Here is a 13,791-nt window from a genome sequence, read left to right as displayed (position 1 = left end):
TGATGTTTACAGAAAATTAATGCTGGGGAGAATGATGCCATGAATGAAATGGGAATGAATGAATGGAATAAATAGGAATGAATGAATGGACAAGGATAAAAAATGAGTGACAAATGGTCATATATATGTATATGTATACATGTGTGTATATATATGTAGAGAGAGAGAGATGTAAAGGTATTCCCGTAAATTTCCCAATATGTGTACTGCTGTTTTCTGTAAAGGGTTAATTGTTCTGTTGGAGATTGGGACTAGAGAATGATGTCATCATTGGCGCGTTTGACTGTGTATAGAAGGTTGTCTATAGAAAGCCCACCCATAGATCAGCCTGGCTGGGAACTGAGAACCCCATTACCAACAGGACCAACAAGGGAACTCTGTATACAGCACATAATCTCGTGAAGCCGTACGCAGCTACACACCACAAACCCAATCTTTGTCTTCCGCGTTCCCTCGGTCTACCTGCCTGTCTCACACACACACATGTTCACTCAAACAAGCACACACGCTCCCAGCAGAAGCTGGAAGCGAATTGGAATTAGTTCGTACACCGGCGAAAATTGGCCAAACAGTCCCAATTATGGGATAACTTGGGCTAACCTAATACACCACTGCAATTACCTGGCATCAGCCACCTCACACATACACACAAAGGCACAGACAAACAAACACAGCCACGCGCAAACACACACCTGCTGTGACAACAGACGGTACTGATCTAATGCCGTTGGTCACTTAGAGAGGGGGAACGGCGATTGGTCCTCCTCCTGGTCTTCGCATCCTTTGGTCCCGTTGTTCCTGCTATTTGTCTCCTGTCAGTCCTTTGACTCTCCACTTTCTCCCAACTGTGGTCTCTTTCCTTTCTGAAGCTCTCTCATCCTCACTCCTTCCTACTGCCCAAACACCCGTTTCTCTTTTAACAACCGTCATCTGGTGTCCATTATTCACCCTTCCTCCCCTTTTGTGTCTTTTCACAATCCCAGTTTTTTCTCCGTCCCTCCGTGTTTCCACTCCTTTGAAAACAGAAACACGGTTTGGACGGAGAGTGTCCTTGTGAGACATGCTTTCATCTATTCATCTTTTTATCGAGTGGGTGAGATGTAAGCATTGACATTGTATTATTCTCAGCTAACTACCTCTCTGACCATGTCATGTTTACATGATAACTCATTCGAAGTCAAACAGGATTGAGTACAGATACAGTAGGTGTCATCACTAGTGACTCAGTTGTTTTGTGAAGAGGAGCCAGATTATGCAGGTGCCTAATGTCCCTGCGTCCACGTGCTGCTCATCACTGGGTCCTGAGTTAAGTTGTCCACCAGAGCACTTCGAGATAAGTTTACTCAGGTGCTTATGTGGCGTTTATTTTGTTTACTTTTGAGCTAAAAATCTTGACAGGCATCTGAGTTGACAGCACACTGAGGCACTCACTGATTGATACTGCACTCCTGCATCTTCCTTATCTTCCTCTTCCCTGTCTCCTTTGCTGTGTTGCTCTCCTCCACCTCTTTATGTTTGTGTGTGTGTATAACGGTGTGTTTGTGTGTGTGTGTGCACGTGTGTGTGTATGTGTGTGTGTGTCTCCTTAGTTGTAGTAGCAGTGTTCTAATTGCATAGCACTGTGTGGGACAGGTGGGGGAAGTGCTAGTGACAGTCTATTAAGGCAGGATATCCCCGTTGCCGTTAGTAGCAGATTGCCCCGTGATTCTGTGGTCTCCACATTCACCCGGCGTTCACAGGCGCCCACAGCTGCTGCTCGAGGGTCACTCGCAACACTGTATGAAAAAAAGCGAATTGAATATGAATTTTTATGTACGACCTGAACATAGAGCAGGGGGCTGATGCATGATGTTTTGTTTAATGTTTTTTTTTTTTACTTTTTGTAGCAGCTGGTAATACTACTGAGTGGAACCACCACAGCCTTCAGAATTAAAATGCTTATTACAGATTGCATTGCCTTCAATAGGATCCTTTGTCATGCAAAAAATGCTAATGCAATGGAGTAGGTCACTAAAGACCAAGCGACGACCCGCAGTGACGTCACCCATTGGTTTGGAGGAGAGGAATTCACAAAATGGACATCATGCTGTAAGAAGACTTGAAAGTAGAGCTTGAGACCATCAACAGGTTTCAGGCACTTTCCAGACCTGGTTACTACAAGTTTATTTTAATATACAGTCTTTGGTTAAGACAGTGTGTCCATCTTGGCACTAGACAGGGTGAACCCACAGTTCTTCACGACAAACTGTCAATTTCCAGTGTTCTCACTCTGGTATACTGCTCTTGGGAAAGTCAGTAACATGGTAATGGTATATTGGTCAAATACAAACAGCTCATTACGGTGCTATCTTGTACAGGAATATTTTCCCATGCTGTATATAGTGGTTAATTTCTTCCTAGTTTTGGTCATATTTAGCAGTAGGTTGTTGCTGTGCACACTTGAAATTTCTGTTTTACATTTTGTAAAGTTACTCCAGAGCCAGAAAAGGCCTTCCTCTGTTGTCAACAAAGTTTTTATTACCTTAGAAAGAGGAGCCCTACATTTGGATGCAGCCTTGTTATTGGGTTGTGATGGTGTTAATTACATTCATAAATGATCAATAACTCTGTTATCCGCATCTTTTAAATTCTGTAAAATGTAATATCCTGTGCATGTGTTTCCTTCTGTTTGCATCTGTGTGTGTGTGTGTGTGTGTGTGTGTGTGTGTGTGTGTGTGTGTGTGTGTGTTTGCTTCCTGTGTCCCTGTGTGTGTTTCCATGTGGGGTGTGTGTTTAGGTGGTGGCAGCCACGGTCCAGGGGGTCCCAGAGGGCGTGCAGCCTCCAGTGGTAACAGCTTTAAGTCCCTCCTCCCTCCATGTGAGCTGGTCTGAACCTACTCATCCCAATGGATTCATACAACGGTACCAACTGAACCGGACAGGTGTTGGAACCATTGTCACACACACAGCAGGACACAGAAATTATACCGTGACTGGTAAGATACTTGTTTTATCATACAGCTTTTATCTGATTTCTTTTCCCTTACTTCTCCTTTCTTTTATCCCCTTGACTCTTTCTTCCCCTTACCCATCTTCTTCTCTCCTACACATCTCCACCTCTTCCTCTCTTCCTACCTGTCCGACCCTCCCCCTTTCTTTTCCTTTTTCAGTTCAATTCAATTCATGTGTGCTGGTCTGTGGAAGCCATCTAATGACTGAACATACATCTGATTCCTGCCGTTCTGTGTCTCTGGTCCAACCCTTCACACAGACAAACGCTCACATGCACACGCGTGGACGAAACAAAAAATTGCCCGTTCAAACACAGTGGTGAGGTGCACACATACATAGAGACTCGAGAGAACACGAGCAAGAGTAAACAAGCCGCACAACAAAAGCAGTGTGACACCCCAGTGCTCTAATAAAAACACTCAGAAGTGAAGCAGCCGTCTTAGGTCTGCACACAAACATGGTGTTGGGACCGGGTGATTTGTGAGTCGTGTTTTATCTGCCCTAAGGAGGAGCAGTGTTGCTTGGCCCACTGCCATCAGTTGGAAAACACACACAAACACACACACACAGACACACACACACAGACGCACAATCTGAATCGCTGTTAAACAAATCCTAGTTGTCTGTATCAAAAGAGCACGTATCGGAGACAGCAGACAAAACACAAAATAATATTACGATATAATGTGATAGTATTATCACACAAGACATAACTTACTGTTTCTTGGGACCCGAATAGTCCACATGAATTATTTTTTTTTTTTTTTTTACATATAACCAAGTGATGACATGTTTTACAAAGCTGGAACTCATTGGCATTCCCTCCACGGCTCCTCCCCGCTCTGTCTTGGCCTCGGACCAGGCGTCGGCTTTGCCAGTAGCCAATAGACTATTCCCATGGTACCTGTGGTTGGCTTCTATGGTCAGGAGTTGTGTGCACGTGTGTGTGTGTGTGTGTGTGTGTGTGTGTGTGTGTGTGTGTGTGTGTGTGTGTGTGTGTGTGTGTGTGTGTGTGTGTGTTTGTATGTGTAGGCATGAGGCAAAGCAAACAATGCCAAATAGAGATGGTAATGTACTGTACCAGCCCCATGTGCCAGTGTAAGCAACCAGCATGTGTGTGTGAAATTCCCCTGTACCCCAGTGAGACACTGGAGAACCCTGCACGTTCAGCCAAAACCACCACTCCGGCACTCTCTCTCTCTCTCTCTCTCTCTCTCTCTCTCTCTCTCTCTCTCTCTCTCTCTCTGTGTGACTCTCTCATTTCTCCACTGCGCTCGTTGTCACAGCACATGCATGTGGAAACATGTCACAGTGTTTTAACGTATCGCAGGGTATTGTTTTAACAAGAGACGCTGAAAAAATAACATTTCACCGTGACAGAGGATCAGAAATCAACTTTTTATAGCAAATGCATGTTAATCAAAAAGAGCCCGAGTGACCCCAATAACAGTCCTGCTCTTCAGCTCAGAGCAACTCTACTATATACAGTGTATTTATATATGTTAACTCAAAAGTACATTGTCACTTTATATACTGTATGCTCTTCATTATTATTTAATTTAGAAATTATCAGTATTGGTAAAAAAATCTGTTTTTATTTCTAATGGTTCATTCATTTCAAATGAACGTTGTGATTTTTAAGGCTATATTATATGTATTATAAAACATATCACTGCAGGCACATACACAGACGTGGACTCGAGTGTTCCTCAACATACTTCATGTGTTTGACGTAATGATAATCAACTGCCGCTAAATCGTCGCTGTTAATATGGTTTTGTGCAAATTCAATTACAAAAACTGTCCAGTAAAAAGTGAAACAGCCATAGAGGTAGGTAGGGGGAGAATTTCAAAGGCGGCAAAGGAGTTGCCCCCCAAAAAATTGTCAGACTGAAGGAGTGTATGATGCATCACTGACATTTTTCTAAGAGTGAAGGAGAAAGGGAGGAAGGAGTGGGACAGATGAAAGGGTGGATGGATGTAACTAAGTGTTTTCGGTGAGATATGAACAGAAATAATTGCCGCGCTACTCCCCTCATTCTTAATGTTTAATACGCCATTATTCATCTTCCCTGCATCTCTCCGACGGCTCTCGCCACTTGCAGAGACAGACACTCAAAGAGCTCACACTCAGTCACTCAGACCACAGAAACTGGAGTAATGTGCTTTTTTTAGCCACAAAAAATGTCTATCTCAGATTGAATCACTCTTGCAGTGTTGTAACTTATTTGATCTGATAAATAGTTTATCCGTAGGGCCAGAAAGTAAGATAGATTTATTAAGAGAACTCACACTCGGTCATGAAAAATGTAATCATATTATAATAATTATTTTAGATGATGGAATAATAAAATTAAAACGGTGTGTTTAGCTGGGAGGACCTGTTGCTTCATAGTAAAGGTATAAAAGAACAGAATTATATCAATTTTCCCCAAAATGTCACCTTCTAGGCTTTAAAATGATGTGCAACAGTAGTTAACAGTGGGGTTGTGAAGCTAGTAAAAGCACTGAATCAATTCTCTAAAGTCCTACAAAATTAAATCAGCGGCCGCCTCCATGATGTCAGAATCTAAAAATGGAAAAACAAATGTTGTTGCTTCTACTATTTCCTGTTTATCAGCAATTCGCCTTAGGAAAAGCGAGAAATAGACTCTTATTAATATAATTTTTAGCAGTTCTGAAAAAGAGACACTTCATTGACAGAATTAAGCACTTGCTGTACAAAGACACCCCATGTGAATCGATATTAAGTATTGCTATCATTAGCTCACAATGAATTATTGCCTGCAATTATATAGATTATGGCATTAATCATGTGTTTAATTGGTCTTCTGTAGGCTCATTATTAATTCAGAACAGCAGGGAATAGAGTATGTTCTTTTATTTATTAATGCGTTTCCCCCACAGTCCATGCTCTGATTGGTCCGTGGTAAAGATACAGGCATGTAGACATGGGTCGAGGAGGAGAGGAGATAGAGAACCACCTTTCTTATCACGTATCAGTTCGGAATCTGTCCCATGTCAGACGTGTCGGCGTTACTCAAGGAGTTTCACCCAGCGAAGTAACAACACACCCTGTGACTGTCTCATCACCTCTGCTTCTAACCCCCAAAACTTTAGTTTGGGGGATGAGAAGAGGGATGATCTCTGGGACGTTCACCTGAGTTGATGCTGCCAGAACTCTCTCTCCTGTTCAGGGCCCAAGTCTGCCCTCCCCCTGTGGTCGTCAGGGAGGAAAGGGACAGAGAACTGCTGAGATTTTTTTTTCAAGCAAATTAAATAATATATATTTGAATATTTACTCATGTGTATGAGCTAAATAGGTGAAAATGAAGCTCGACGAGTTAAAAGCGCAAATGGGAAATGGGAGGGACACATTCATGAATTTTCTTTCCAGTTGAAAAATGTAACTTCTGCAGATTAGGGTTTTTTATTAAGCCACAATTTAAAAGTTTATTAATACAAAAGCAAAAAAAAAGAGAGAGTCAAAATAAGAATGAAACCTTTGCATCACAAATGAAAAGATATTTTAATAAAAAAGAGACATTCTGTGTCTACATATTTTTGTACATACATATGTGTGTGTGTGTTTGTGCGTGCGTCCATGCGCGCGTGTGTGTGCGTGCGCCCGTGCGTGTGTGAACCTGATCTCATTGTTCCATTCCAGACGGTCTCTGCATTAGGAAGCCACAGACAGGAAGTCAAACTCTTAATTATTTAGGAGAGGTGTTATCAAAGCTCTTTTCTATCTCTCTTTGCTCTCCCTCTCTCTCTCTCTCTCTCTCTCTCTCTCTCTCTCTCGTACAGTTTTCTTCTTCTCATTTTCATACTTGTTCTTGATGCATCCACAGTCTGTTCTTTCAGTTTGACGTGCAATGAAAGTTTTTGTTTGAATCCTTTTTTGTTTTTTTTCGACTGAATTTGCCTCTCCTGTCCTGCGCTTCATTGTGCCATTTCTCTTTTTCTTCTCTTTCCTTCTGCCCCCTGCATGGCTTCCCTCCTCTCTCTCTCTCTCTCTCTCTCTGCCTCTCACTCTCTCTCCTTCTCTCCCGATCTCTCCGTCTGTCTCTCTCTCTCTCTCTCTCTCTCCCTCTCTCTCTCTCTCCTTCTCTCCCGATCTCTCCGTCTGTCTCTCTCTCTCTCTCTCTCTCTCTCTGCCTCTCTCTCTCTCTCCTTCTCTCCCGATCTCTCCGTCTGTCTCTCTCTCTCTCTCTGTGTGTATCAGGTAACTGGCATGGTATTGCGGCCTGTGCCCATCATCCTATCATATTCTCTAATGCACACAGGACTCGGCAACCTGTCAACCTGATACTGTTTTAAATCAGTTATTTCCATCTCACAAATCTCTTCCTTGTGTCGTTCTTCTCACATGCAATGTCTGATTTCATATTTGAACGTGAGCACCAACTTTTTACTGCCGTCTTACTGCCGAAGTCTCCGTCTCCGTCTGACATGAACACAGACCAATCTCCACTGTGTCCGTGTCTGAAGATGACAGTTACAGCCTTGTTTCACTCCGTGTCGGTGAGCCGCTGGCTGCTCACATCAGAGCGGCCTCCACCTGTTTTTCACTTTCCCGGTGATCACTGGTAAAATGATTGAAACTTCCTCTGTTTCGCTATAATCAAGCACATAGGTGCACATGCATGGTATGCATGGGTACATGCACGTATGGGAATAGCCCACATTTTTGCTTTTTTTGTTGTTGCACAATGCAGGCACACACGTAAGCACACACGTAAGCACACACATAAGCACACACACACACACACACACACACACACACACCATCCTCGTCTTGGTGTTATTTCTCCAGCAGAACAACACTGCCCTCTTCAGGTGGAGTGTCCAATATAATTTGAAACACATCAAGAAATCAGAGGCGTTTGTGTGCGCGTTCGCATGCATCTGCACATGTATTGGATGAGAAATATGATTTAATGAGGAAAGCATTAGTCAGAATGGTTGGAGAATCAAAAGATGTGTTAAAGTGTTTTTTACCTAGTTCTTGAGTCCCAGACTTTGTTCATTTTATTGAAAGTGGAACCTTTACGAGCACGTTCTCTGATCAGTTGACTTGTGCTTCTTGAACTGAATGTAGGCTGTAATTAATAGGCACAATTTTTTGTTCATGAGTTCATTAGTTAGGTCTTCCTTGCCCCATACTGTTGTGTACCAGTGGCCTGTGTTCGAAACATTGTCACACAGTGTTCGGCCCAGTTTTCGACCCCTGTTCTGAGTTCCATGGGGACACCCTGCCTGTCTGCGTGTGGAAAAATGTACGGAGGCTTTACTGCTTTATTGCTACACTGCTTTAGTGTTTCAACAAATGGCATCACTTGCAGTGCAGATGTCATTTACTCTGCTACAGTGCACACATGCATATACACACGCTTAGTTGCACAGTTAAATAGTGTAACAGAGCCTTACGCGTCCGCCCTAGTACTTTCATATGGCTGGCAGATTTTCTTTGTTTAACCCAAACACAGGGGCAACATTGTGAGAACATTTGCACACATAAGAACATGCCCACACACACACACTCACACACACCCACACACACACACACACAAATTGATCAGAGATTGGGTTAAGCATGGCAGGCTGCAAGGCATGTTAAGCAGACTAAGCAGTAGAAAGAGACGTGAGGACACCGTTTTAAAGCACTCCGCTGTGCATTAGTGTGTGTGTGTGTGTGCGTGTGTGCGTGCGTGCTCGCGTGCTTGCATGCGTGTACATGTTCACTGCCGTATGTAGTCAAGACAGGATGGATACCGACCTGCATCTGAGACACACTGTAGGGCGTCACTGTCTGACTCTCGACCGCCAACTATTCACAGCTGGAAAATGTCAATAGACTATTTAAATAATTTTAGATAAATCATATCAAAAAATGTATTATTTGTGATATTTTTCCCCCCCGCTAATTCAAAGGTGTAATACTTTTATCTAATTCATTTTTAATGACTTCTACTATTCTGTCTGAGATCTGATAGTAAATAGTCCCCCGTTGTCTATTTGCCTTCAATATTAAACATACAGCAGAAGAGTCATTAAAATTTAAGAATTTTCTCTTTTATGTAATATTAAAAAAATAAAAAATACAGTATTTTGAGCCTTAATTAGATTTTGCTTAATATTCAAATACATTTATGCAACCCATCAGAAATCATTAATATTGTAAAAAGTTATTACCTCACCTAAAATAGTGCATAATAAAGAATTCAACACAGTGTATTATGCAGTGTCAGAGCCAGTTTTTGCCGTCATCCTTTTGAAATAGTCGTTTTTCGTTCATTCATTTTCTTTTGAATTTGATTTGTAAGCTGTTGTAGCCTGTCAGCTAAGTGAATGACCATAAAATATCCAGTCAACCCCCGTAACAGCATTAAGGATTTGCATCCATTCATCCCATCCATCCACTTTACATTAAGAACCAGGCAGGAAATATATGTGAAGGAAAAAAGGTTTTCAATCGCCAGAAAGTTATGATAACTTTGTATAGAATATCTAAGATTTTTGGCAACGTTCAGTATTTAAATCGCAATGTAATCGGGGAAACATTACACAGAAAACTGATTTCCTGTGGTTGCCGTTAAAGGACCACTCAGTCGCTATGTGATTTCTTTCCGACTGCATGGCAGGTGCCTATAAATAAATCATGTCTGGATGCTGTAGCCTAAACGCATACCAAGGTATCATAATTATCATAGATCAAAAGCTGATGACATTACAGCGTTGGACCGGTCCTATCCCATGTCAGTTCCGCGGCTGCCCATCTTTACGTTGTTTCATTATTGAGTTATGGCATGCATAATTTAACACCGACAGATATGGATCCATCCGTTGAGAGAGTGTGGAAAGAACAGAGAAAGGGAGAGTAAAGCGGAGAGAGAGAGAGAGAGAGAGAGAAATCCGTCAGGACGCAAATCAGTGATACGGTCTCTCTCTCTCTCTCTCTCTCTCTCTCTCTCTCTCTCTCTGTCTTCTCTTCCGCTTCATCTCTGTATCCCTCTGTCATTTTCACTGTATTGTTCTGTAAAGTTTATTGTGATGAATGTAAAGAATCTGGACATATAAAAATGTGTGTGATGATTGATTAATTGATTATTGATCGTTTGTGATCATTTTAGCATATATTTCTACATGTCTGTGCTACAGGTTTGCAGCCGTACACAGACTACAGTTTTCTTCTGGTGGCTTGTACAGCTGTCGGATGTGGAGCCAGTTTACCTTCCACGGGACGCACCCTGCAAGCCTTGCCTACTGGTACACACACACACACACACACACACAAATGTATGACGTAAGAATGTGTAGCCAATGGCAAATATAACCTGAACTCAAAACTTGAAGAAGAAGATTTTGATTTTATGTAATTTTTGCTCTTTTTAGCTTTTTGTTGGCATAGATAACGGGCAGAATATCTAAAATTGTTCTAAATATAAAATGTATTCATTTAATTGATTGAAGAACCAAAACCAATCACTTAAACCCTTGATATTTTGTAATAAATATTGACATTGAGCCTCTCTCTCTTCTTCCTCTCTGTTGAATACGGTATAAAGAAAGCCTTGTTTTGTTGCCTGACTAAAATTGCTTCATGTATTTGTATTTATTGGAGAACTTCAATAAGGATATTCTTTCCTCTTTTAATCCTCTTTCTCTCCTTGTCTCTCTTTTGTCTTGAACTTTTCCTTCCACATCATTCATCTTCTTTTTCCCCTCATCTTCCCAACTCTGCTTCTTTTACATAATGTCTCTCCTCTCGAAACCTATTGCACATTTATCGCTCCTCTGAGGTGTCAGTATTGCCGCTGTTTCTTTTCCATTTAAATATCTCATTCTTTCCCTTTGTGCTCCTAACTATTGGATCTTTTGTCTTTCACTCTATTTATTTTTATATAGGCCTTCTATTTTTTTTTTTATTGAAGCCCCTCCTCCCCGCCGCTCCCCACCCTTATCCTTGTGTCTCAATGTCAGCCACAATGCCACCACATCAGTTTAAGTCACCTTAAAAAAAATATCTCTCTGCCTAACAGGAATTAACATATTTGCTACATGTTTGTGTGTAAACGATTCAATTTTGATGAAAGTAAGTTAATTAAAGTCTCCTCTTGTACACAGGCAAATTGTTGAGTCTTAGATCATCTGCATCCTAATAATTGAAATCGTGCAGTACAGAATTGAAAACCACATCGTCTCATGAGCTCATCATTTCATCATAATCTAAATCACTGTGAGAAAGAAGTCAAGTGTTGCCTCAATAATTCAATGATCTGCCTTTCCATACAAATAACTGATCTTAGTCACAAGGCACCAGGTACTGCTCAGTTTATAAAAAGACTTCATATATACTCTTGTACAGTTTGGTATCAGCAAGGGAAAAAATTAAAAGAGGTGATGCAACTTTTGTTTGAAATAAACACAACATAAACTGTACTTTTAGAATGAACAGGAATAGCCACGGCTGTAAGAGAATTTACCAATAACTTATTTAAAAAATGGTGATTATAATATATCATGTAATTAATCATAGGTTCCAATTAATGAATGTGGAAAATGCTCACGCCCTTCTCTTCTTCTGCTCTCTGCCTCTCAAGGCGTATGGTCAAGGCCCAGACACCTGATAATAAACACATCAGCGGTGGAGCTGTACTGGGATCAGCCGTCCCGGCCTAATGGACACATCTCCCAGTACAGACTGCAGAGAGACGGTCACACTGTTTTTACTGGAGACCACCGTGACCAGAATTACACAGACGCTGGACTGCTGCCAAACCGCAGGTGGACATCATGCACTCGCACGCTTTTACACACACGTGGACGCAAACATGTACGAGTGTGTGCACAAATGTAGAAGCCACACATGCATAAACACACTTCACTTGTAGCTTCATAATTAATCATCACACTCTAATTCCTAATTTCTCCCATCTATGTGTGTGTGTGTGTACAGTATGTGTGTTCATATGGCGGTCACCCTGCTTCAAAAGCTCTCCTGTCGTCCCACCCATGCCTCCCTCTCTCTCTCAGGACTGCACTCTGTATATGTCTGTTTGTGTCATTTAATGAGCAAATATTTGACATACCAATGACAGACGCAAACATTACCACACACACGCACATGCATTAGAATCACAAATCAGATCTGGCTTTTGCTTACAGACAGCAGCGGAGCGTGGATTTTATTTATCTGTTTATTTTCATTTAACCTTTGCTAATCCGTGTCTTTTTTTCCAAGATGGATTTCCTGTTTTAATTATAGGAGTGTAAAATGATACCCTCTCTCTCCTCACCTTTCTTTCTCTCCCGTCTCCCCCTCTCTCTCTCTCTCTCTGTCTTCGGCCCTCTCTCTCTCCCTCTCCCGAGACAATTTCCCTTTACCCCAAATAGAATTCTTGGGATAACACCCTGCAGTACTCCAATCTCCTCTATGTGTGAGAAAGAGAAAGAGAAAGGAAGGATGGAAGAAGATAGGACTGTATGTGTGTGTGACGTTTAATTTTCCCTAATTCCAGATAGTCTGCCAGAAGGCATTTCCGTCCCGACCCCTTCGCTTCTCATCACTTGCCTTGCTTCCTATTCACTTCTCTATCCTTGCTCTCTCTCTCTCTCTCTCTCCCTCCCTCCCTCCCTCCATCCTTCCCCTCCTGTCCTCTGCCATCTTACCTCATTCCCTTCCTCCTTCCCTTCTTTTCCCAATTTAGTCCTGCACCAAGAATTACACAGGGAGCACCGGCCCCATTATCCAGGCCCACTTGTGTGTGTTTTTGCCCCAGTGTGTGTGTACCCACGCATGCCTTTGTGTGTGTGCATGTGTCCGTGCGTGAGACTGCTCAAAGTGGCCATTGATTATTTATGACAATGTTGATTAGCTGTCACTTTGCTTCGGCAGCCCAGGAAGTGTCTAAGATGACGAGAGAATTAACCTATTCCCTCTGGCTGGCCCCGCAGGACGGACACACACACACACACACACACACACACACACACACACACACACACTCAGCCACATCCACAGCCAAACAGATGCAAATGCCCCACTCACCAATTACCTACCTCACACATACACACACCATTTTACTTTTGATATCCCAAGGCGGTGTTTACATTTAAGTAAATATCTTCCAGTGATGAAGTGTTAAAATTCATTCTCCCTCTGAAACCTTATGCCATGATAACATTCTCTCTCTCCATCACACTCTCTCACTGCTGTGCTCCGCTCTCTTGCTGTCGTGATTTCTGTCACTCTCTCTCTTTCCTTCTATCTCCTGTTGACTCAGTTGGTGTCTGTCAGCGAGGGGCCTTTATGCATGTTTTTGTTACGTGTGTCTTTGTGTCTATGAGAGTAACATATGAGTAGCTTTAATACCTTTTCTCGACTGCGTTCTAACCCAGTGCAGATGTGCTAATGGCCTTCTGTTTAAAGCGCCCTGCGCAGGAACAATAACCCAACTGCCTATTAATGCACGTGTGCCGGGGTTTATAGCAAATTAAAGGCTTTTAATGTTAAATGGTGGCCCACTTACACAGCTAATGTAGGCTTTAGCACCAGCGAGCCACGCGCTCTTAAAAGGGAAATCTATCTTATGATGTCATGGGCAGGAGAGGTAGAGAGTGGGTCAGGGGCAACAAGACAGAAAGAGAAAGAGAGAGAGAAAGGTATATCATGGAGGAGGAGAAAGAATGGACCTCAAGTGTGGTCCCTGTGTCAGCATAGACACACAGATGTACAGTATGGACACCCGTTCTTTCAAATGCTCGAATTTAACTTGTGTGGGCCTTTGCTGGAGGCAA

At 42.2% G+C, this 13,791-nt stretch overlaps 1 protein-coding gene across 2 annotated transcripts in view; it reads left to right on the top strand.

Moving 5' to 3' along the window:
- ush2a (Usher syndrome 2A (autosomal recessive, mild)) overlaps nt 1-13,791 on the top strand; it is a 176,120-nt gene that overhangs the window by 124,047 nt on the left and 38,282 nt on the right. For both annotated transcript variants that reach the window (XM_047331396.1, XM_035627624.2), the window contains 3 exons: nt 2,777-2,975; nt 10,153-10,260; nt 11,595-11,778. In XM_047331396.1, the coding sequence (XP_047187352.1) occupies nt 2,777-2,975; nt 10,153-10,260; nt 11,595-11,778 (491 nt within the window). The remainder of the gene's footprint in view (nt 1-2,776; nt 2,976-10,152; nt 10,261-11,594; nt 11,779-13,791) is intronic.

The sequence above is a fragment of the Scophthalmus maximus genome, chromosome 4 (assembly GCF_022379125.1).
Source record: "Scophthalmus maximus strain ysfricsl-2021 chromosome 4, ASM2237912v1, whole genome shotgun sequence".
NCBI classification, from domain to species: Eukaryota; Metazoa; Chordata; class Actinopteri; order Pleuronectiformes; family Scophthalmidae; genus Scophthalmus; species Scophthalmus maximus.
This window is presented reverse-complemented; position numbering and strand designations above follow the sequence as displayed.